Genomic DNA, 23827 nt, shown 5'->3' with positions numbered 1-23827 from the left:
ACCTTCTTTAATGGAAAGATGTCTATATACATGTATACGCTTATCATACATCACTTGAGTCGCGTCACGACAAAACCAACATAATGGGTTTGCTACCAGCATGGATCCAGACCAGCCTGCGCATCCGCACAGTCTGATCAGGATCCATGCTGTTCGCTATCAGTTTCTCTACTTGTTATAGGGTTTGTAAGCGAACAGCATGGATCCTGGTCTGGATCCACGCTGGTCGCAAACCCATTATGTTTGTTTTGTCGTGACGAGGCTCATTTTAGTTAACAAACAGAAGTAAGTTTGTTTTACCTCTTTCTGTTCTGATACAAGTTTCTCTAGAACAGTAAATTTCTTTTTCAATTCGGCTTTCTCGAGTGTTTCCTGAGACATTTGGAATTCAAGTTCTTTTATTGTTTTCTTTAGTCCTTCAAGTTCTTTTTCATTTTCCAGCTTTCCCTCCTTTTCATCAGACATCTTGGCTTCAAGGTCTATTAGCTTCTTCTTCAGATCATCATATTCTTCTTTAGTTGCAGCATTTTCTGAAGATTTCAAAACTTTTGTCATTTCTTCCTTAATTTCTCTCAGGATTTCTTCAAAGCTTTCAGTCGTAATAATGAAATCTTTGTTCTTCAGCTGTTTAAAAGAGATCAGTCTTGTTATATTTTCTTTCATAAAAAATGTAGCTATGTAATTAATAATATTTACTCTTCTATATTATATATCAGGTCAAACTTCATTTCAAATTATCCCAATTGCTCTTTTATTTAAACTCTCATACTTTTTTCTTAAATCCACTTTTTTAAGGCAGTATACACTTACCTATGTAACTTATCTGATTCTCAGACATTACTATTTTCTCACTGTTTTCTTATCTATTTCAGCGTAACCAACAAGAGGGTCATGATGGCCCTGCAATCCATCACCTGAATATAGGCCTTTGGGGTAGGGCCAATTTTAGCCAAAGGGCTTTTATTTGAACAATTTTGGTAGACACCCATTAGAAGATGTTTCATGATAAATATATAAGCTCTAGCACTTTAAGGATTTTAAAAGAAGATTTTTTAAGTTTTTACTATACACAGATAATGAAGAACAATGATCATTGTGAAATGAAAATGATCCCCCTCCCTCCCCAATTTTGACCCAAGGGATTTTATTTACACAAACTTGTTACACACTCACTAGAAGATATTTAATGCTTGGAATCTAAACTCTAGCTCTCTGGGTTTTTAAAAGAAGATTTTTTTCAGTTTTTACTCACACAAAAGGAAAATCAATGACCCCCAGTGCAGGGCCAATTTTAACCCTAGAGCTCTTATTTGTACAAACTTGGATGACACCCACTAGAAGATGTTTCATGCTTAATATCTAAGCTCTAGCTATTTTGGTTTTTAAAAGAAGACTTTTTAAGTTTTCATTAAATACATATAGGGAAAATAATGACCCCCTGGGACCAATTTTGACCCTAGGGCTTTTATTTGAACAAACTTGGTACTCACAGTCTAGAAGATGTTTTGTGCATAATATCTAAGCTCTAGCTAATTGTTTTTGTTTAAAGCAGATTTTTTAAAGTTTTTACTATATACAAATAAGGAAAATCAATGACCCCCCCCCCCCGGGGCAGGTCTATTTTGACTCTAACTAGATGATGTTTCTTGCCTAGCTCTTTCGGTGCTTTTAAAGATTTTTCAAAAATCTTTTTACAAATACAGAAAATAAATCATTAAGATCATATGAACAAAAACTTCTTTTAGTCCCCAAACCAAGAATTGAATTCTGCAGAAAATCCCTATCATATTCAGGCTCAAAATTTTGGAACTCCCTCCCTTTAAACATAAGAAATTCTTCCAACTTACAAACATTAAAAACAAATTATCTTAAATGGTGGTTCTCTGGTGGGAACCAAATAATCTAGCTATGTTTTAATATCACCTATTTACATCATCATGTATGTCTCATAAAATGTACAATTTCATACTTTCAAATGTTTGTATTCATTTTCTTATTGCATTTTTCAATTACTCTACTTTTCTATGTTGTATAACTTGTATACATTAAGTTTTCTTTCTTTGTTTATATAAATCTTTGTTTGTAAATGTATATATGTACATTTTTGATAGAGGCTCATAGGGAAGACTGGGCTTGCCTAACTATGTTGCCTCTTTAAATAAAGTCTTTATTATTATTATTATTATTATTATAAAAGTTTTTTTCTTTCGGTAGCCAAAGCAACCTGAGTTCATCATTGAATTAATTTCACACTTAAGGGTTTGACATGCATGACATGTTGAGGTTCTAATAGGGGTCAAGATATATGCGGGTCACAGATAATTAGAGATACTATCATACAAACATATTGCAGGTTTTATTATCTCAAGAAAAATATCCTTCATACGCTTTTTCAATTTTCGGATATTTCAAGTTAATTTTTTATTGATATAATCCAAACTTTACCACAATATCATATTGCTTCAAATTCTGTTCCCAAAATTATGTCGTGAATTAAGTGGACTGTTTTCTTAAATCATTATAAGTCGACTCAATAAAGATTTCAAACTGACATAAAACATTATTTGCACTTACATCTTGAAGTTTCTTCACCGCTATCTGGGCATCTGATCGTTGTAACAGCTCCTTACCATCTTGTAGAACTGCTATCATATCATTTAAGTATGTATTTGCCTCACTTTCTTCCAATTCCATACTGCTTGAGTGGAAAACAGTATTTCTATACTGACGTACCTATTGAATAGAAAACACAGGTTCAATATTGTTCTATGCATATATATATATCTATATATATATATTATATATATACTGTTAAGCAATCAAAATTGTTTTGTTGAAACTTGTTTAGGTAATTACCTTCATTAAAGATGCAATCATAAATTATACCAGGCCTTTTTGCTTACATGTATATATTTATTGCAAATTTGAGGAAATTGTGTCTAAGATTTAGTTGTGAAATTTATTATTTGGGAAAAAATATGCCAGCATATATGTCGGGATATGGATTTTTTGGGATTGGGAAAATAAAGACAAAGTTTGCATTGGGAATGGAGCCTTTATTTGGACCCATGGGATAGGGGAAAGAAGGCCTGTACACAAATAGTTCTATATACAAATTTACAATTGTACATGTTTACAGTAAATATTAACCACAAGCCTTGTGAATTGTTACAACAAATTTTGAAATAAAAACGATTGGTGGATTTTTATACATTTGTTGTGAATCTTTAAAGTGGTGAATTACTTCATTACCTTCATAGTAAAATTTACATTTTCTCTTTTACTTACTAAATTATACAATTATTATAACATTACAATAGAGCTGATAAAGATAAGTAAAACATATTTTATAAATGATTTACCTTTGAAAAAAGGTTGTTTGTTCCTGTGACATTGCATCCAATGTGGCTATGAAAATACTGGTTATTTATCATTAGATGTAATAGCCCAGTGCAATCAGTTTCACAGGCAGATTGTTTCTGCTCGTACCCTGGAGCATTTATAAAACACTTACAAATGCTCCAAGGATCTGTCACCCACTGTAGAGCATCGCTGTTTTTCCAGTTAGGTGCAGGTGGCGTGGAGGCATGATGCTGCACAATAAAGTCATAGATGGCGCCACATATGTTGTTCGACAAAGCAATTTTTCCCTTAAAGCAACAGCTGCATTTTACTTGCCCAAGAGGACAGACTTTGTTTCCAGCACTCCCAGGTACTGGCTTATGGTCTGGCTTGAGAGTTTGAACTTGACAGCTGCCACATGTCACAGTTGATGGTAGTGACTTTGTAGACCGAATGTTTTGTAAAATATCCTTATGTTGTTGGTCAGCTATGTCATTACAGAATGGTACCAGTCCCTCCTTTAAATATCCAAGTCCTAAACCAGCCTTTACCCACTGTCTGTATTTTTCCTTCTCTAAATGAAGTTGATGTGCCATCCTGATACTCTATCAATATCTAAACAAACAAAACACAAAATAATTCATGTTTATATTTTATATAAATAAGTAAACAAGGTCTTGGCTTGCAATTTAAAGTTCAAAATATTGAATAAATATGATATGCAATCAATTTCAACCATGATGGGATTTCTTTTCAACAGACGATATCTCCAGCTGATCTTAAACTAAGAGAAGTACATGTATCGATGGCTCAGCGCAATACTGGTCTAACTGCTATTTTTGAAAATGTTCAGGAGAGACAAGAAACTGATTTTATTCAAAAATACTTATATTAGAAAATATTTTTTTGCTATGTTAACATTAATTATAATAAGAAATAATGCCATTTATATAATTTTTTATTAAAATGTTACAAATTGTGTATTTTAGAGTTAGACCTTTATTGCGCTGAAATTCTGAGCGCAATACAAGACTAACTTGAGTTAGACTCAAATTCCCTCTTGCAATTTGGTAAAAGTGGTACAAATATTTGAGTTAGACCTGTTTTATGTTAAATGTTCTGATATAAATGAAATTTTAAATTTTGAACAAAATTGTTTTGTTTATTTAAACATTGTTTAAAATATTTTGCAAGTCTGTAGAAGAACTTTACAGAGACTAAACCCTTTAATATTATTCTATTAATATATCATGCGAGCTGACTTTAGATGAAAGTACACTTCTTTCTTCTTTTTCAATTTGTTTGAGATTCAGATTTACTTAAGGTCTTTTGCAGATTATCTGTGCAATAAATTTGAATTCTATTAAAACAAAATGCAAACAGTTTTGATTCATATAGTGTTATGAACAGTTAGTCATGAACAATGATTACTGACGATCCAGGTATATATTATGATATCAAACTGGGAATGTACATTTTGTATAACTCACATTTGTACAAAGAAGACACATTTTATTTTCTCAATGCACACCATTACCACCATTGGTGCTTAAATGCTGTGATTCCGATATAACTGTTATGTGCTAAATCTTAATGAATTTAATGTATGTGGTCCTCTTTTCTGATGATATAATCATTTATAAATATCAAATATTTTCAAAAATGAAAACCGCTGTTAGACCATGCTTTTATTACAACTTTTGTATTTACTTTCTCAACTGTTTAGAGTATATTTTGAAAGTGTAATGTGCAAATTTTATGACATGTTTTGCTGAAAACTGTGCATATCTTAAGAAAAGACATGTTTTGCTGAAAGCTGTTCATATCTTAAGAAAAGTCATTCATTTTATATATCAAAGTCATTTTACCTCTAAATTTTGACCAAATAACAAGAGGTTGTCAAACATTTTTTAGAGAAAAAAGTAAGGCAGTACAACCCACTATCAGGGATTCATAGAACAAAGTATTGTTAGCACATGATATAATTCAGAATCATTTTTGTAAAGTTAGATGTGCTTTAAACACTTGCAACCACTTACTCATTTAGATATGAAAAGGCGCACACCTGAAGCACCATGTGCACACCTTAGATTAGCACTAAACAATTAGAATGGATAAATGTTTGAATTTTCTCATTGACACTCAGATACTATACCAAAAGCAGTTGATAGTCATTACATTTTTAATTTCATTTAATTTGATAGGTAAAATTAATGGCTTTTAGATCTAAAATGAAACATTTTTATCAACTTATAGCTGTTTCTGCCACATAAGTCAAAGAGTTTTTGACAATTACACTCTCGAAAATTCAATGGAGCTGTGTGATGTAAAAAATTATCAGAATACAAGAACTGAAAAGGTCATAATAATAATTATATAAGTGTGCATATATGATTTTTTCTGCACATATCACATGTATCACATCAGACAGAAAGATATTGTATCAATAATATAAGTATTGTGAAGAGTGTGATTTGCACATCTTGACACTATGTTGTTATTATATTGTTTGAGTTGATAGTGTAAAGTTTATATTTCTAACACAACGCGCATTTTTCTCTATTGAACATAAAAGAACCGAAAGTGTGTGTTATTATGCTATAAAATCACTGTTTTACGTTCTATATATAGACGTGTGACGTAATCATTAAACACATGACGTAACCACTAAAATTGTGACGCGCTGACAATAAGAACGGAAACAAATCAGGCGCAATTTAGCTAAATATCAGGTACGGCAGCATTTATTTGTTAATGTCGTGTTAGAATCGAAATAATATATCCAAATCGGTGATTTTATTGCTTGATAACATTACTGTTTGTCGTTCGGATGCGCATCATTATTCACTCGGGCTACGCCCTCGTGTATATAATTCCTCGCATCCGAACTCCAAACAGTGATGTTAATGAGCAATAAAATCACAGTTTTGGGATATATAATTTCTTAAATAACTTTACTTGATTAAAGAGAGTGATACAGAAGTAGATACATAATTTAAAAATAAAAACCCAAGAACGCCCTCAAACCTGAAATTGTTCATTGTGTTACAGGCTAAGTTTGATTTGGCAGTGAAACAATGTACAGTCTACCCCTTACACCATCTTAAATGAACAAAGTGTAAAATTAAGAATTAGGAAATCTCAGCATAATATTATGATTAAACAAAGGTCAAACTAAAAAAAAAAGAATTTTTAGAGGGGGTCAGAGGTTATGAATCCACTAGTTTAACACGTGATATTTTCCATTTTAAATGTGTGCATGAGAAACATACACTGTCTTTTACTAAATTGTACAAAAATGATAGTTTCAACTGCACTTTATGTTATCAAATAATACAGGATGAGTATGATGTAATGACTTCAAAGACAATATAAATGTTTAATTGTGACACTAAATATTAATAATTTTTTTCAAGATTTTTCATTTACAGTTACTTGTACATGATATGCAATTGGCTAATATTTTGCGATTAATACAAAGAACTGACGGAGGCAAATAATTTCTAGTGTTTTCATGAATTCTCACATTCTTTATAACACATTTCAATGGGATATGCATATTATTCTGTACCTGGAAATGAAACACTTAAGGTCTAACTCAAGCATTTTTGAGGAAAAGTGATATATTTGACATCGCAATAAGAGACCAACTCAAGTTAGACCTATATTGCACTGACAAAATTGAACTACCTGAGATAGACTTTTATTTTAAATGTAAATAAAAAAGGCAAAAAAAGCATAAATTACCCTAAAATTTTCACAGAGTGTGTATTTGACCTTACATTATCAAAATATGTAAAAAAGTGATTTTTGGTAAAAATGTCACTTAGACCAGTATTGCGCTGAGCCATCAGTATGATTCATGCTTGATTCATTGTGACCATTATATGAGCTTTGTTATACTTTTTTTGGTATTAAATATAGACAGTATGTTCCAATAGGAGGGCCATGATGGCCCTAAAATTGCTCACCTGTATATAAAAACTATCAATGACAAGAAACAAGTAATAGTGTAAGCTATAAACAAAAGCAGATATAAAATCTAAATCTTTAACTGATATCACAAAGTTAATATATGTATCTGAAATAATGTGTGTGTGTGTGTGTGTGTGTGTGTGTGTGTGTGTGTGTGTGTGTGTGTGTGTGTGTGTGTGTGTGTGTGTGTGTGTGTGTGTGTGTGTGTGTGTAAAAAACATAAGTGTATATAAAGAAAATCAATGACCCCCTCCCCCGGGACAGCGCCAAATTTGCCCAAGGGCCTTTTCAACAAAATTGTTAGGCACTCACTTAAAAAATGTTTCATGCTAAATATTTAAGCTCCAGGCTCTAGCTCTTTGGGGTTTATAAAAGTGGATTTTTTAAGTTTTTACTATACACTAATAAGGAAAATTAATGAGCCCCGTTGCAGGGCTTAATTTAACCACAGGGCTTTAACTTTAACTAGAAATCCTCGAGTCAGATGTGTCGCCTTGTGAACAATATAGTTTAGGAGAAATGGCCAGGACAAAAATGAAATATGAAAATTAACAAAGGGCAATAACTCAAAAAAAAAATAAGTGCTGAGCCCGAACAAAAATAAAGTATGAAAATCAACAAAGGGCAATAACTCAAAAAATAAGAAATGAAGAGTACCGGTTCTTTGCACTGCACTTCTTCTTAATGAGATCTATCATCCTATGAAGTTTTAAGTCCATAGCTTTTATACAATAGGAGAAATGGCCCGGACAAGTATTAAGTATGAAAAATAACAAAGGGAAATAACTCAAAAATTAGGAAGTGCAGAGTACTGGATCTTGTGCACTGCACTTCTTCTTAATGAGATCTATCATCCTATGAAGTTTCAAGTCCATAGCTTATATACATTAGGAGAAATAGCCCAGACAAAAATAAAGTATGAAAAATAACAAAGGGAAATAACTCAAAAATTAGGAAGTGCAGAGTACCAGTTCTTGTGCACCGCACTTTTTCTTAATGAGATCTATCATCCTATGAAGTTTCAAGTCTATAGCTTATATAGTTGAAGAGAAATGGCCCGGACAAAATTAAAGTATGAAAATTTACAAAGGGCAATAACTCAAAAATTAATAAATGCAGAGTACCGGTCCTTGTGCATTGCACTTCCGGTTATTGAAAGAAGCATGCATACCAAGTTTGAAGTCAATATGACTTATAGTGATTGAGTTATGCTCCAGACAAGCTGTAGGGGACCCTGTCGCCGACAACGACGCCGCCAACGGCACTGCCCACAATAGTAACCCCTATATGTTGCCTTGAAAAGGCAAAAACTGTGTAGATCCCCATTAGAAAAAGTTTCATGCTAAATACTTAACATTTAGCTTTTTGGTTTTTTTTAAAAGATGTTTTTTTTAGGTTTTTACTATACATGTACATGTATACATAAAAAGGTAATCAATAACTCCCTGTGGCTGGGCCAATTTTGACCCCATAGCTATTATTTGAACAAATTAGGTAGACACTCACTAGAGGATGTTTTATGCTAAATATCTAAGCTCTAGCTCTTTGGGTTTTTTTAAAGATTTTTATAAAAAAAAATTCTGCTTGGAATTAAATTCTTTGAACAATTTTCAAAGGTGACAGCCAAAGGAACATTCCTGTGAAGTTTGGATAAAAATGACTCAGTGGTTAATGAGGAGATGTCGTTTAAAGTAAAAGTTTACAGATGACAGCCAGACAGCTGGATGAAAAGCGATCACAAAAGTTCACCTTGTAACTTAGTGACTGATGAGCTAAAAATAAAAGCTGGGATACAGAAATTTGAAAGCAGAGTAGAGGTGTAACGGCCCTGTACTTGATGCATGCATTGTATTGAAATTATAAATTCCAATATATTGGTATGGAATACATATTTCACCACCCGATACATTTATATAGCGTGAAAGTATCGCAATACACTAATAGTTATGATATAATGATAAATACCTTTAATCTTTAAGTAAAAAAAAGGTTTGCAGACCTTTCTGTTGAAAATGTGTCAGGGTTAAATCGTATACATATACATGCACAGTGCGTTAACTGGAGTGCAGGTATCAGCTACCCGTTACCCGCACTCCAGAGCATGTTAATTGATTGGCTCATTATTGCTGGGGTTTACATATTGTGACGGCAGAGAAAGGGAAAGCGACAGAAATGACATATTCGTTCATTGGTTCATTTTTGTCGGGGTGGAACGTGCTTTTATGTTTGACTATGATACAAAAGAGAAAGAACACCAAAACACTCGGCAATCTGATTAATACTCGGGGGCTACGCCCCCTCGTACAAATCAGATAGCCTCGTGTTTCGGTGCTCTTTCTATTACTTAAATTATTGAAAAATCAAAAATTTGAAAACAAGTTATAATAACAAGTTGAAGAGTTTATTGTTTTGTTATTGTAATAGTTTTATATTATATTCGTAATTATGCTGTGAACAAATGACCAAGTTTTTTTCAGTGATTTTTCTCGCTTAATTGGGAAGAGGCCTTAGCCTCTTGATTTTGGGAAAAATTATCGCTAAAATTGCTAAGGCCAAAATAAAAAATATGTCTGGTTCAGGGAACCCGACCGACCCTATTTTTTTACCGCCGACCCTAAACTTTTTTTTTTTGATTTTCGGTACGAAAATTTTTGGGTACGAAAATTACAAATGTGAAAATTTTGTTTCACGATGCCTGTTGAAATAGCCGATGAGTAACAATCTTAAAATAATCAAAAAATATTTAATCTTATATGATCAAAATCAACAACAAGTAGAATTGTGAATGTTTCTGCAGGAAACAGACAAATTTTCAATTGTCACATATTTTCGCGATGCCGCTTTTTATAATTAAAAAAATCGTAGCCAAAAGGAAGATATGTTGTGTTAAAATGTGTGTAATAACACTTAATTATAGTTTAGGAATTAAATTTATTATTAATAGTTGAGATGGAACAGTATGTGTTTGTAACATACAATGAATATTTTCTTTTTTAAGGGAGGGGGGTGTAAGGTCTGATGATGTATGTTTTTTAAATTATATTTCAAATCTTTTCAATCACTTTTATGGTACAGTGTTTTCCATTTGGGACATATTACCATTTTCCTGAATAAGCTTTTTCTCTGTTCAAACTCTGACTCCATAACCCCTTACTCTGCTATACATCATATTTGTCAACTGCATATAAGTGCAGCAAAGATGGCTTAACATATTCAATGTGATCTGGAACTCCTACTTTTTTGTGCTTGGGAGTCTCAAGACTCCTTCTCTGTGAGAACCCTGCAATTGTTGGTACCAGTTGCACATATATATCTATACACTTGGGCCCCCTGAAGACCATTTGAATATGTTTAATATTAATTTAATTATATATACAGTAGCTGTGTTATTTTGGTCCCCGGAATAGTGCATGTCAGATGCTCTAAGCTTATAATACAGCATTATCATTAACTTGTTACAGATGTGACCCTTGATCTTTTAATTGTCAGACCTGTCAGATGCAGGTTAGCAATTAGTACAGCGGGTGATTCAAAGGGAACGGGTACATAATAAGCAGAATAGAAAGCAAATTAGTATGAATACAGGTGCTACATTATGGTTAAATGACTACATACAAGAAATAAACAACACAATATCACATGCTGATAGTTTATTACAAAATGGTGTTTGCAATGATTGATTACAATCTTTGTTTAAGTATGTTAAGCAAGCAACACATCTATATATGGAAAATAAGACATTCTCCCAACCAAAAAAAAAAAAAATAAAAAAATCCCTACCCTCCTGATTTTTTGGACCAATGTTTCCTGAACCAGACATATTTTTTTTGGCCTAATTTGGGAAGAAAAAAGCATGTTTCAGTTTTTCGGAGTCTGTTATATAAGTAGGCAAATCACTGTTTTTATATAGATAAAATCTTTGAAAGTGAGTATTATGATACATATTGCATCGCAACACAAAAATCGCAATATGCATCACATTTTATCAAAGTATGCAATACATATCGTGAATCGCATTGCTTGGAAATACAAATATCATGAAAAGTGCAGAAACTGGTCAGAAATTGATTAGATTATAATCAGATGCTGGTAAGATTATTGTCAGATGTTGTTTTGTTTGTTTTGGGGTTTTTACGTCACATAGACACTGTATAGGTCATATCGCGATGTTCCAGCTTTACTGGTGGAGGAAGATCTCAGGTGCCCCTCCGTGCATTATTTCAGGCACGAACGGGCACCTGAGAAGACTCACCGACGTTCCGTAAGCTAGCTTGATAGCTTCCTCACATGAAAGAATCCAAAGTCCCTGTCGGGATTCGAAACCCACAGCGGTGAGGGGCAAGTGGTTTGAAGTCAACGACCTTAACCACTGGACCATGGACGCCTCCTCAGATATTGATAAGATAAACGGACAGAAACTGGTTGGTTGGAAAACTGGTCAGAAATTGATAAGATAACTGCCAGATATTGGTTAGATTATGTTAAGAATCTGGTTGCAAACTGGCAGACATTCCGAACAGATTTTTGACATTACTTTCAGTCCAGTAATCTTGGAACAAATACTGGACCGGATCTGTTTCCCCTGGACCAAATAAAATTCAGGAAAATAAAAAAAAATACAATTCATTTTGGTATATGAGATATATATGACCTAGGCCTGCTTATATGATAAAATTAATTGATCATAATTATATGAATATTACAGAAATTTTTACAACTTTCAATTAACTAATAAGGGCTCGAGCTAGTGGGCGATTCGGGCGAAATAGTCGCCGAATTCCGTCTGACTTCGCCGACATCCTACATGAAAGCGAAGATGAAGTCGCCCGATTTTATTGATCCATTATTGAAAATTACCAACAAGAATAACATGTTGTGTGTGTTTGCTTTGTTTACCCTCGCCGCCGGAAAAAGGGACTGTCATGCATCTCAATCAACGCGAAATGTCATTAATCCGTTTGTTTACCAACATGTCATAAAAGTCTAATTAACAGACGCTCGAGGAACAATTCGATGCCTTGGTGCGAAAGGGTTGTAACTCAATATTTTGAAATTATTCAGGAGAGACAAAAAACTTATTTATTCTTTTACGTTCTAATAAATACTTCTTTAATTTTGGTTTTTGGCTTTCATTCATTTACTGATATATAATTGATTGGAAAGGTTATTTTATTTTGTCAGCATAAAGAGATAATTGATAAAGTTTCAGTTACAACCCTTTCGCACCAAAAAAATAAAAAAATTCAAAAAATGATTTGGTGCGAAAGGGTTGTAACTAAATTTTTGCTTTAAATTCTGATAAATGTAATGGGTCAAATGAACAGATCCAAGCTTAGTTGTGTTTAGTATGAACTAATTTAACATAATGGCCTGGATATTTCAATGAAAAACCTTCAAATTTTATGTTTTTAAAATAAAATATCGGTCAAATAATTTTTTTTAAAGAAATTCACTTTATATATAATATTTTTTTCCATGTGACACACAGATTAGATTGTCAAACCCATCATAAGTACCAAATATGTTTGTTTTTGCAAGAATCAAAGTTCAAAATGTAAACTTACATTAATAAATGACAAAACCATCTAAGATGTTAATATAAGCCTTTAGAAAATGAGAACACTCTCATTTTATTTTACATCTATTCTATACATAGGCTTTTCTTAATTTGAAAACTTAGATAATTTCCAGGATGTGCTTTTGTGTACAAATTATATTATTTAAGCATTATCCAGGATCTTCTTTACTATTAAGCCAAAAGTATGAGAAAGATGATAATAGGTGTTCTAAGCTTCTAAGCTCATGCTATTCTTACAACTCTTTACAGTCCCAAATTTCATTGTAATCAGTCAGTAATTAAATGAGAAAAAAATAAGGTCCAAAAAATATAACCCCAATAAAATTCACAGGTGTGCACACAAACGCACATACAGCTGAGGAAGAGATTAACATCTTTAAGAATGATTTTAAATAGCAGATAGAATATATCTGATAATTTACTTTTATCTAACAGAAAACAAAGGCATACATGTGAATTTCTTTTGATGATCAAGTGGGACATTTTTCTTCAAAAAGAGGGAGATTTTAGAATTTGCAATAAACAAAGAAGGAAGTTGCAACACCAAAAAGAGGGAGATTTCTTTAATTTTTGAAAATACCCCTTATTTTAAGAAAAATCCTTGAAAATATAGCTGCAGAAAGTGGGAGTCTCCCGCTTAAAGTGGGAGAGTTCACATGTATGCAAAGGGTCAATAACATATTTTACTTAATATTCGAACACTTCCCGCATTTTTCCCTATTGAGCATTGAAGATCGAAAGTGTGAGTTATTATGCAATAAAATCACTGTTTGACATTCTATATTAAGACAAATGCCGTAATCATTATACACGCAAAGTAACCACTAAAAATGTGACGCGCTGAAAATGAGTACGGAAACAAATCGGGCGCAATTTAGCTATATATAAGGTACAGCATTAAAATTTTATTTGTTGATGTCGTGTTAGAATCAAAATAATATATCCAAATTGGTGATTTTATCACTTAATAAAATCACTGTTTGTTGATTGAATGTGCATCATTATATCACTCGGGCTACTCCCTCGTAATTCCACACATCCGACCTCCAAACAGTGATTTTATTGAGCGATAAAAACACAGTTTGGGATATATCGATGCCTTGGTGCGAAAGGGTTGTAACTCATAATTTCACCGAAAATGGTTTTATGGTGTTTTTCAATGTAGGAGCAATATACACACATGTTGTAAAAATATTAAACTTGAAAGCTAAAATTAAACTACCAAAAAAGTATATTTGTCCAAAGGTTGTAACTCAAACAGACATATTTTGTTGGTGCGAAACGGTTGTAACTTAAGTTACAACCGTTTCGCACCAACATTTTGATAATATTTTGAATAAATCCTAGTGCAAAACAGTTGTATCTCAATATCTTATATCATATTCTGTGAAATATTTAGTAGATTATTACTTTCAAACTAATTGACAAGTTTATAAACAGTCTCATGCAGCTTCTGATTCCATGTTATTTACATAATTGTTAAGCTTTCATTCAGACATAATACAAGAATTTGAATAACTTACACATATTTCAAACATAAATCAATTCCAATGCTTGTAAAAGAAACAATATCATAGTACATTGCTATATTTGACTAACAGAACTATTATAGTGATTTTTTCTCAACATAAAAAATGTTATTGGTATAATGTTGCAATGTTTGCAAAATAGCATGAAAAAGTAATGGACCTATTTTGGTTTTACGAAAATGAAATTACTGTAACTCAAAATAAATTTATTATAAACAATTGTCATACAATATATTATGATTGTATCATAGTTTGGAGACTTTTGAAAACATGTCAGAGTTAAATTGCATACCAAAAAATGCACAGTGCTTTAACTCACTGTCAGTCTGGAGCTTGCTTGTTAACTGGTTCATTTTTTCTGTTTTTTTCTCTGCGGTCTGAAGACCGCAGGGTATTGGTACGCGTTTAACTTTTGAGGCATGGAGGAGCACGTGACCTGTTTTCGGTACATGGAGGAGCATGTGACCTGTAAACCGTACACGATTGGTTAATTGACCTTTTCGAAAACATAGCTATTATACCGTTTGCCGGTACGTTACGGATTTACCTCTATGGAATTAGTCCGAATTACACCTAATTAACAACAAAAAACTATTACGTGATATTTCTTATTTTCTGTAATGATTTTACCGTTTAAGGTGGAAAAACTTGAATGATGTGTTTGAAAATTATCAATGTTTCTTTAATATCTATCTCAAATTTTACAAACAATAAATTGTTTTACTGAAAATTTACAAAAAAATATTTGTAGTGGCATCTGCCATACTAAAAAGAGATATTTTCTGCGTAAACTTGTGTGTTTACTTTATTTTTTTTTTGCTCGGAATTATTCAGAAAATGGTATTTAATCATTTTCTAAAAAAGTAATAATTGTTTTCTGTTCGACCTTCTCCGGTCTCAGGTCTTCAACGGTCCCCGGTTTCCAAAGACCTTCTTCTATATTGATCGATTATTGTCAACTTTATTCCTGGTACAAACGTTTATTTATCCCCCCAAACAATGTTGGAAATAGTTCAATGAAATATCTTTATATCATTAAAAAATGATCCCCGCAGGAAACCATTTTACTTGTACATATTGTGACGACAGGGAAAGAGACAGGGAAGGAGATGACAGTAGAAAATAGAGAAAAACAGAATCCCTAAAGAAAGTCCAACACAACAAAATTGAAAATGTTGCAGGCTCGGTTTGATTGAGCCTGTTCATGGACGGTACTGGAAAGTGCAAGTTACCATCCACGCCCCCTAGCACCGGCTAATATAAATATAGAAAAGTCATATTCAGATGCTTAAACATTTAGTACATTTTTCTTGGATGACTGGGAATGTGTTTTCATTTTTGCCTAAGATACAAAAGAGGAAGAACATCAAAACAATCGGCAACTTGATTTATTCTCTCATACAATCCGACAGCCTTGTGTTTCGATGCTTTTTTAATTACTAAATGTTAAAAAAACTTAAAGAAATTATACAATTATTACTCAATTCTTGATTTGGTTTTAAACTTACATGAATTACTTTTATCACTTACATGAATTACTATTGGAATATTTTCATGTCTTGTCAAAGACAAATTGTATAAATATTGTATCACAAATATCTGCTGATCGGACAAAAGAAAAAGACTTAAATACTTTCCATTAAACTGCAAGCCAACAGTATGATGTATGGTTGAATTACACAGATAAACAGGCTACATGTAGGTCTAGCTTAAACACTGTAAAGTGGCATTATGCTCATATTTTCATAATTAAGTTGAGCTGAATTGACTTTATATTTCAAAGATTAACTGACAAAATGCTGTTTGACCAGCAAATGATATTGGGAAATGTTTTAAATAAAATTATAAATCTGCCTAAAATCTAAAAAGATTGCCCCACTCTTTTTTATAAACTAAGCGTTACATGTAAATTATAATGGATATTTACAGAAATTTCGTTGGGATCTCTGTGTTATTTATTGTTTATGTGAACTTAATTATTAAATAAAAAGGAATTATGGCAAAATGAAAACTTATTTTGATATTCACCCATTCACTCATAATGTACCCCTGGATGGGCATAATGTCACATACAAGTTACATAGGACTATTATTTAAGAAATAATATATCACAAACTGTGATTTTATCTTTCAATAAAATCACAGTTTGGAGTCGGATGTGTGGAATTACGAGGGCATAGCCCGAGTGATATAATGATGCACATTCAACACAGTGATTTTTATCAAGTGATTCCAAGCGATTTGCATATATATTATTTTGATTCTAACACTACATCAACAAATAAAATTTTAATTCTGCCGTACCTTATATTTATCTTAATTGCGCCTGATTTGTTTTCATACTCATTTTCAGCACGTCACATTTTTAGTGGTTACTTTGCGTGTATAATGACTACGTCACATGTACAGTCTTAATATAGAGTGTCAAACAGTGATTTTATTGCATAATAACGCACACTTTCGGTTCTTCTATGTTCAATAGGGAAAAATGCGGGTCATATGTTATTGACCCTTTGTTTTCTGTTAGATAAAAGTAAATTATCAGATATATTCTATCTGCTATTTAAAATCATTCATAAAGATATTAATCACTTCCTCAGCTGTATGTGCGTTTGTGTGCACACCTGTGAATTTTATTGGGGTCACAGGGGATTGCATTTTGTAATTGGTATTATTTGCAGGCCTTATTTTTTTCTCATTTAATTACTGACTGATTCAGGCTGGACTGATTTATATAATTATAAACAATGAAATTTGGGACTGTGAAGAGTTGTAAGAATAGCATGAGCTTAGAAGCTTAGAACATCTATAATATTTATCATCTTTCTCATACTTTTGGCTTAACAGTAAAGAAGATCCAGCACCTGGATAATGCTTAAATATATAGAATTTGTGCACAAAAGCACATCCTAGGAATTATCTAAGTTTTCAAATTAAGAAAAGCCTATGTATAGAATAGGTGGAAAATAGAGTATTCTCATTTTCAAAAGGCTTATATTAACAAAAATAAATGTGTCTTAGATGGTTTTGTCATTATGTAAGTTCACATTTTGAATTGCGAAAAATTTACCTTTGATTCTTGCAAAAACTTACAATGTTAATGCATATTTGGTACTTATGATGGGTTTGACAATCTGAACTTTGTGTCACATAGAAAAAAAAAAATATATAAAGTGAATTTCTTTAAAAAAAAGTCATTTGACTGAAATTATATTTTAAAAACATATAATTTGAAGGTTTTTCACTGAAATATCCAGGCAATATGTTAAATTAGTACATACTTACACAACTAAGCTTAAATCTTTCCATTTGACCCATTACATTTATCAGAATTTAAAGCAAAAATTAAGTTACAACCATTTCGCACCAAATCATTTCTTGAAATTTTTGATTTTTTTGGTGCGAAAGGGTTGTAACTGAAACTTTATCAATTATCTCTTTATGCTGACAAAATAAAATAACCTTGCCAATCAATTATATATCAGTAATTGAATTAAAGCCAAAAAGCAAAATTATAGAAGAATTTATAAGAATGTAAAAGAATAAATAAGTTTTTTGTCTCTCCTGAATAATTTCAAAATATTGAGTTACAACCCTTTCGCACCAAGGCATCGATATTATCTTAATTATCTACACATAAACACCTTTTATTTAAGAAATAATATATCCCAAACTGTGATTTTATTGCTCAATAACATCACTGTTTGGAGTTCCGATGCAGGGAATTATATATAATGATCAGCATCCGAATGACAAGCAATAAAATCACCGATTTGGATATATTATTTCGATTCTAACACGACATCAACAAATAGATGCTGCCGTACATGGTAATTAGCTAAATTGTGCCTGATTTGTTTCCGTACTTATTGTCAGCGCGTCACATCTTTAGTGGTTACGTCAGGTGTATAATGATTACGTCACATGTTTACATATAGAAAGTCAAACAGTGATTTTATTGCATAATAACACACACTTTCGGTTTTTCTATGTTCAATAGGGAAAAATGTGGGTCGTTTTAGAATATATTGTAATACTTTTGTCTATACATATGTATATGTATCTAAACTTACTGTTTACAATATGTTGTCAAAGAAAAATTTGTCCACATATCTAGTCAGACATTGTCTTGTAACGTAAATAAATTGTAGTACAATATTAATTTATACAATTTGTCTTTGACAAAACATGAAAATATTCCAATAGTAATACATGTAAGTTATAAAAGTAATTCATGTAAGTTTAAAACCAAATAAAGAATTGAGTAATAATTGTATAATTTCTTTAAGTTATTTTAATATTTAGTAATTAAAAAAGCATCGAAACACGAGGCTGTCGGATTTGTATGAGAGTATAAATCAGATTGCCGATTGTTTTGATGTTCTTTCTCTTTTGTATCTTAGGCAAAAAAAACAACAACACATTCCCAGTCATCCAAGAAAAAAGTACCAAATGTATAAGCATCTGAATATGACTTTTCTACTGTTATCTCCTTCCCTGTCGTCACAATATGTAAAAACCAGAAAAAATGAACCAGTTAACAAGCAAGCTCCAGACTGACATTGAGTTAAAGCAATGTGCATGTATTGGTATGCAATTTAACTCTGACTTGTTTTCAAAAGTCTCCAAACTATGATACAATCATAATATATTGTATGACAATAATTATTTATAATAAATTTATTTTGAGTTACGGTAATTTCATTTTCGTAAAACCAAAATAAGTCCATTACTTTTACTTGCTATTTTGCAAACAATGCAACATTATACCAATGACAATTTTTATGTTGAAAAAAATCACTACAACAGTACTGTTAGTCAAATAAAGCAATGTACTATGATATTGTTTCTTTAACAAGCATTGGAATTTATTTATGTTTGAAATATGTGTAAGTTATTCAAATTCTTGTATTATGTCTGAATGAAAGCTTACCAATTTATAATGTAAATAACAAGGAATCAGAAGCTGAGACTGTTTTATAAACTTGTCAGTTAGTTTGAAAGAAATAATCCACTAAATATTTCACAGAATATGATATAAGATATTGAGATACAACTGTTTTGCACTAGGATTTATTCAAAATATTATCAAAATGTTGGTGCGAAATGGTTGTAACTTAAGTTACAACCGTTTCGCACCAACAAAATATGTCTGTTTGAGTTACAACCTTTTGACATATATACTTTTTTGGTAGTTTTATTTTAGCTTTCAAGTTCAATATTTTTACAACATGTGTGTATATTGCTCCTACATTGAAAAATACCATAAAACCATTTTCGGTGAAATTATGAGTTACAACCCTTTCGCACCAAGGCATCGAATTAGACTCCGCCCACGGCGAGATTACCGATACGTGCGAGAAACCAATCGTAATTCACGTTTTAATCGAGGCGACATTATTAAACCAATCATTAAATCGCTAACATACCCGTAACATACCTGTAACAATTATTTATGATGGACGGATGAAACGTCAATTATATTTTCACTATCGAATGATTGTCAGAATTATGAGGACCGCTCGACATATAACTGTAACGGTAATTTTAAATGAAAGTTATGATAACCTTTTTTGTCGACGAGTTAAATTTGATAAAATTGACGGCGTATTACACTGTATTTATTACAAATGAAGTTAAATTAAAGATCGTTTCTTTCGTTATCTACTTTCATTTTCTTTACAACGTAAGTGAATATGAATATAATGTCCGGCGCAAGCTTTTTAATAGTAAATCAGAAGGGAATAACTTTTAATCCACCCATGATATGATCCATGATAGGAATCAACTATGGCTTTTTTATCTTCATTTAATGCAATGGTTGCATTACATGATATCATTCTTATTACTTGTTTCAAACTACTTTTAAATTAAAATTGAATATTCTGTTGTAACAGTACTAACACAAATCCAATTCATTTAATAAGATATGTACAATGAGTCAACATAATTGCGATAACATACAACAAACATCGATAAATGAATCTCCTCACTTCTCCCTAAAGTCTCCCCACTTCTCCCTAAAGCAGTTGGAGGGAGAAGTGACTTCTCCCTAAATTTTGAACCTAGCTTGAATACTTATAAAACATGCTGTGGTATTTCTCTTATTGGTATGAAGCAATAAGGTCAACCAGTACTAAATGTTAATTTGTTATCTAGACCAATGAAAGTCAAAGTTTTCACAACCTTTGAAGATATTTCCGAAAGCTTTAGCAAGGTCTGAAGACTTGTTCCTAAGCTTTGCTCATTCAAAGAAATGACGCCAACTCAACTGAAATGGTTGCGATAACTAATGGTTAATCCACCGGAAGTAAGCATTTCCATATGAGCCATTCCATCTAATAGACATTATAAATGAATAATTCTGTGATTTATTCTAATTGCTAAATAAGACTATATTCTTGATATAAATTATTGATGGAAAGCATTAAATTGTTTCTTTTGTCATAAACTAAGTTGAACATGAAATCTTTTTATTATTACATGACAGTCGGACCAGCAGAGAAAATTATTTCAAAGACCAAGTGAAATTATACCAGACAAGCCAGTTTGGTTGTAGAACAGGGCGGACAGTGGGACAAGGTGGACCGTACAAGGGCGGACCGTATGTTTGGACGGGGCAGACCATATTTTGGGACAGGGCGGAATGTGTTCAGACGGCAGACCATGCATATTTTCAAATTTAATATTGTTATTTAAGTCTTTTATATATAAATATATATTGGTATGAGCTATCATTTACATTATCATCCTAAACATGTCATATAAATAAGCATTTTCATATTGAACAGATATTTAAAAATCTAAACATCGATCTAATTACAAGTAAAGTATGTATGAATTAATCATGTGCACACGACATAAGGCGGACTGTGGATTAATCTAACTTTATATTTATAATTATAACTATTGACCCACACAATTATAAGTATAAATTAAATTATAATGATATTAAAAGAAAAACAAAGAAACATCATAATTCAACTAGTTTTAATACAATAAATCACAGTCCGCCTCGTCTCGAGTCAATTCGACAGTTGAATGGCACTTTTCGCAATGTCTGATTGGTCAAAAATTGATAAAACTATTGTCAAATATGGGTTAGATTATTGTTAGAGACTGGTTGGATTATTGTTATATATTGGTTAGATTGATGTAGATTCAGGTCTGACATAAGGAACATAATTAATAATTGGTTTATAATTTCTACTTTCGTTTTCGTAAACACCTTTTGTAAAATAATCATATCCTAATAAAATTAGTTTAATAAAGAATTCACTAAATTATGAACTCAGAAAACACCCACACATGCTTTACAAATGCAAAATAGATGTCTTTCCCTTTGAAAACATTGCAATATATTTATAAGCCTAATGTGGGAATTCCCCATTTTTTTACGTTATTTCGCACTTTCGTTTTTAATTGATAACTTTTTGTATTTTTTGTTGACACATTACATATTTCTGTCTCATAAACTAATTATTTCGTATCAGTATAAAATATGTTACATAAAGGCTACAACATTTAAAAGATACTTACCTGAATCTCATCAAGTTTTAAGAAAATATTATCCCGGGCTAACCTCCGCCATACTGGTACTTTTTCAACTTTACAGCGCATGCGTGATAAATAAGGCGTAACACCACTAAATATTGTCCTACACTCACCAATAAAAAAACGGGAATAGGGCGAATGTAAACATTTCTTTCTGTGACATTATAATTTTCTAATTAATGAGGAAAAGGTAACAATTTAAATAAACTTTTATAGATTTCTTTTCAGTTCGTGTTTACTTTATTTTCTGAAAGGTAAAAAAAATACAAGGTATATACCATACATGGCGTTAACATGATGTTTTGAATTACAGTGTATATGTTACATACAAGACGGTATAAAATAAAGTTAATAATTTTAATGATATGATATGAGACATATTTGTTTTTTTTCCCCTAAACTAGCAAACTAGTCAAATCGCTAGATCATTATAGATCTATGAATTTATGGTATCAATCAGTTGTTTCAGGCTTTTTATTGCTAAGAGACATAAATAACAATAGCAATTAAAAAATAGACATCTCTGCTCTACCATGCAATGGTCAATTTTGATTCCATAGATTAGGTAATTTATTCTATGCTATATACCTGCTTCTGGTAATGAAATAAGAATCTGTAAACACACGCCTATTTTACGCCACATACATAGGGATATTCGTGGCCGAGTGTTAAATGCCGTTGACTTGGCTTCTTTCGTTTGAGGAAGTTTTATTACAACTACCATACGGAACGCCGACGGTTCTACTCGAGTGCCCGTTCGTGCAATTAATCATCCTTGGAGGGGCACCTTAGGTCTTCTTCTACCAGTAAATCTGACAAAATTACTTTGTGACTATCACGGTACGTGTTGGTCACCCCTTACCGTTCACTTCAATAAATAGATTAATGTTGTTTGTATCATGGTTGCGTTGATCTTCAAAATTTAAATTACCGAAATACGGATCGCCGTAATGTACATCTTTATATTATATTAGGTAATGACAAAAATGTGTTATAAACCACAGGACCCCGACATTCTATCCAAAACAAAAAAAATAACGATTTAAAAAAATCCCCTATATATACTATAAAAAAAACAAATTACCGTTCACTTTAATAAATAAATTAATGTTGTTTGTATCATGGTTGTGTTGATCTTCAAAATTTAAATTACCGAAATATGGATCGCCGTACTGTACATCTTTATATCATATTTGACCATGCAGTGTTTGGCATAGAAACATTTTTTACATTTTGATAATACCATTTACAGGTAGGATTTTTAACATGAATTATATTATGCTGATTATCAATAATTGTATCATTATTTTGTTATCACACTAAATTATATATATTTTTATAATCATATATAAGTATTATCAATCTGATACATAGTTATCGCTCTGATATTTTCCATATCATTCTGATATCTCTATTGTCATTATGATATCTTCCTTGTCATTCTGCTATCATGCCATTCTGATATGTTCAAATGTTGTCAATCTGATATCTTCATTATCCTTCTGATATTTCCCTTATCATTCTAATATCTTTATTATCATTCTGATATCTCCATTGTCATTCTGACATCTTCATTATCATTCTGATATCTTTATTGTCATTCTAATATCCCAACTGTAATTCTGATATATTTTCCTTTTCATACTGATATCTTGATTATCAATCTGAGATCTTTATTATGATTCTGATATATTCATTATCATTTTAATATCAACATTATCATTTTGATACATTTATCTTCATTATTATTTTGATATCTTCATTGTCATTCTGATATCTTCATCATCATTTTGACTTTTTATGCGCCCCAAAAAAGGGCATTTGTTTTAATGAACACAAACAGTTTTCA

The 23827-nt window shown here is 31.7% G+C and overlaps 1 protein-coding gene across 1 annotated transcript in view; it reads right to left on the bottom strand.

The window, feature by feature from the left end:
- The window catches only part of LOC132744356 (uncharacterized protein CXorf38-like), a 29518-nt gene extending 7473 nt beyond the window's left edge, over positions 1-22045 (bottom strand). Inside the window, exons 1-4 of the mRNA XM_060733044.1 lie at positions 21964-22045; positions 3363-3957; positions 2575-2733; positions 301-624 (exon numbers count right to left, since the gene is read on the bottom strand). Coding sequence (XP_060589027.1) covers positions 301-624; positions 2575-2733; positions 3363-3938 — 1059 coding nt within the window. The 5' untranslated portion in view covers positions 3939-3957; positions 21964-22045. The remainder of the gene's footprint in view (positions 1-300; positions 625-2574; positions 2734-3362; positions 3958-21963) is intronic.
- Between the last annotated feature and the right edge of the window lie 1782 nt (positions 22046-23827).

Source organism: Ruditapes philippinarum, unplaced genomic scaffold (genome assembly GCF_026571515.1).
Source record: "Ruditapes philippinarum isolate M1 unplaced genomic scaffold, ASM2657151v2 ctg6985_1_1_1_1, whole genome shotgun sequence".
NCBI lineage: Eukaryota > Metazoa > Mollusca > Bivalvia > Venerida > Veneridae > Ruditapes > Ruditapes philippinarum.
This window is presented reverse-complemented; position numbering and strand designations above follow the sequence as displayed.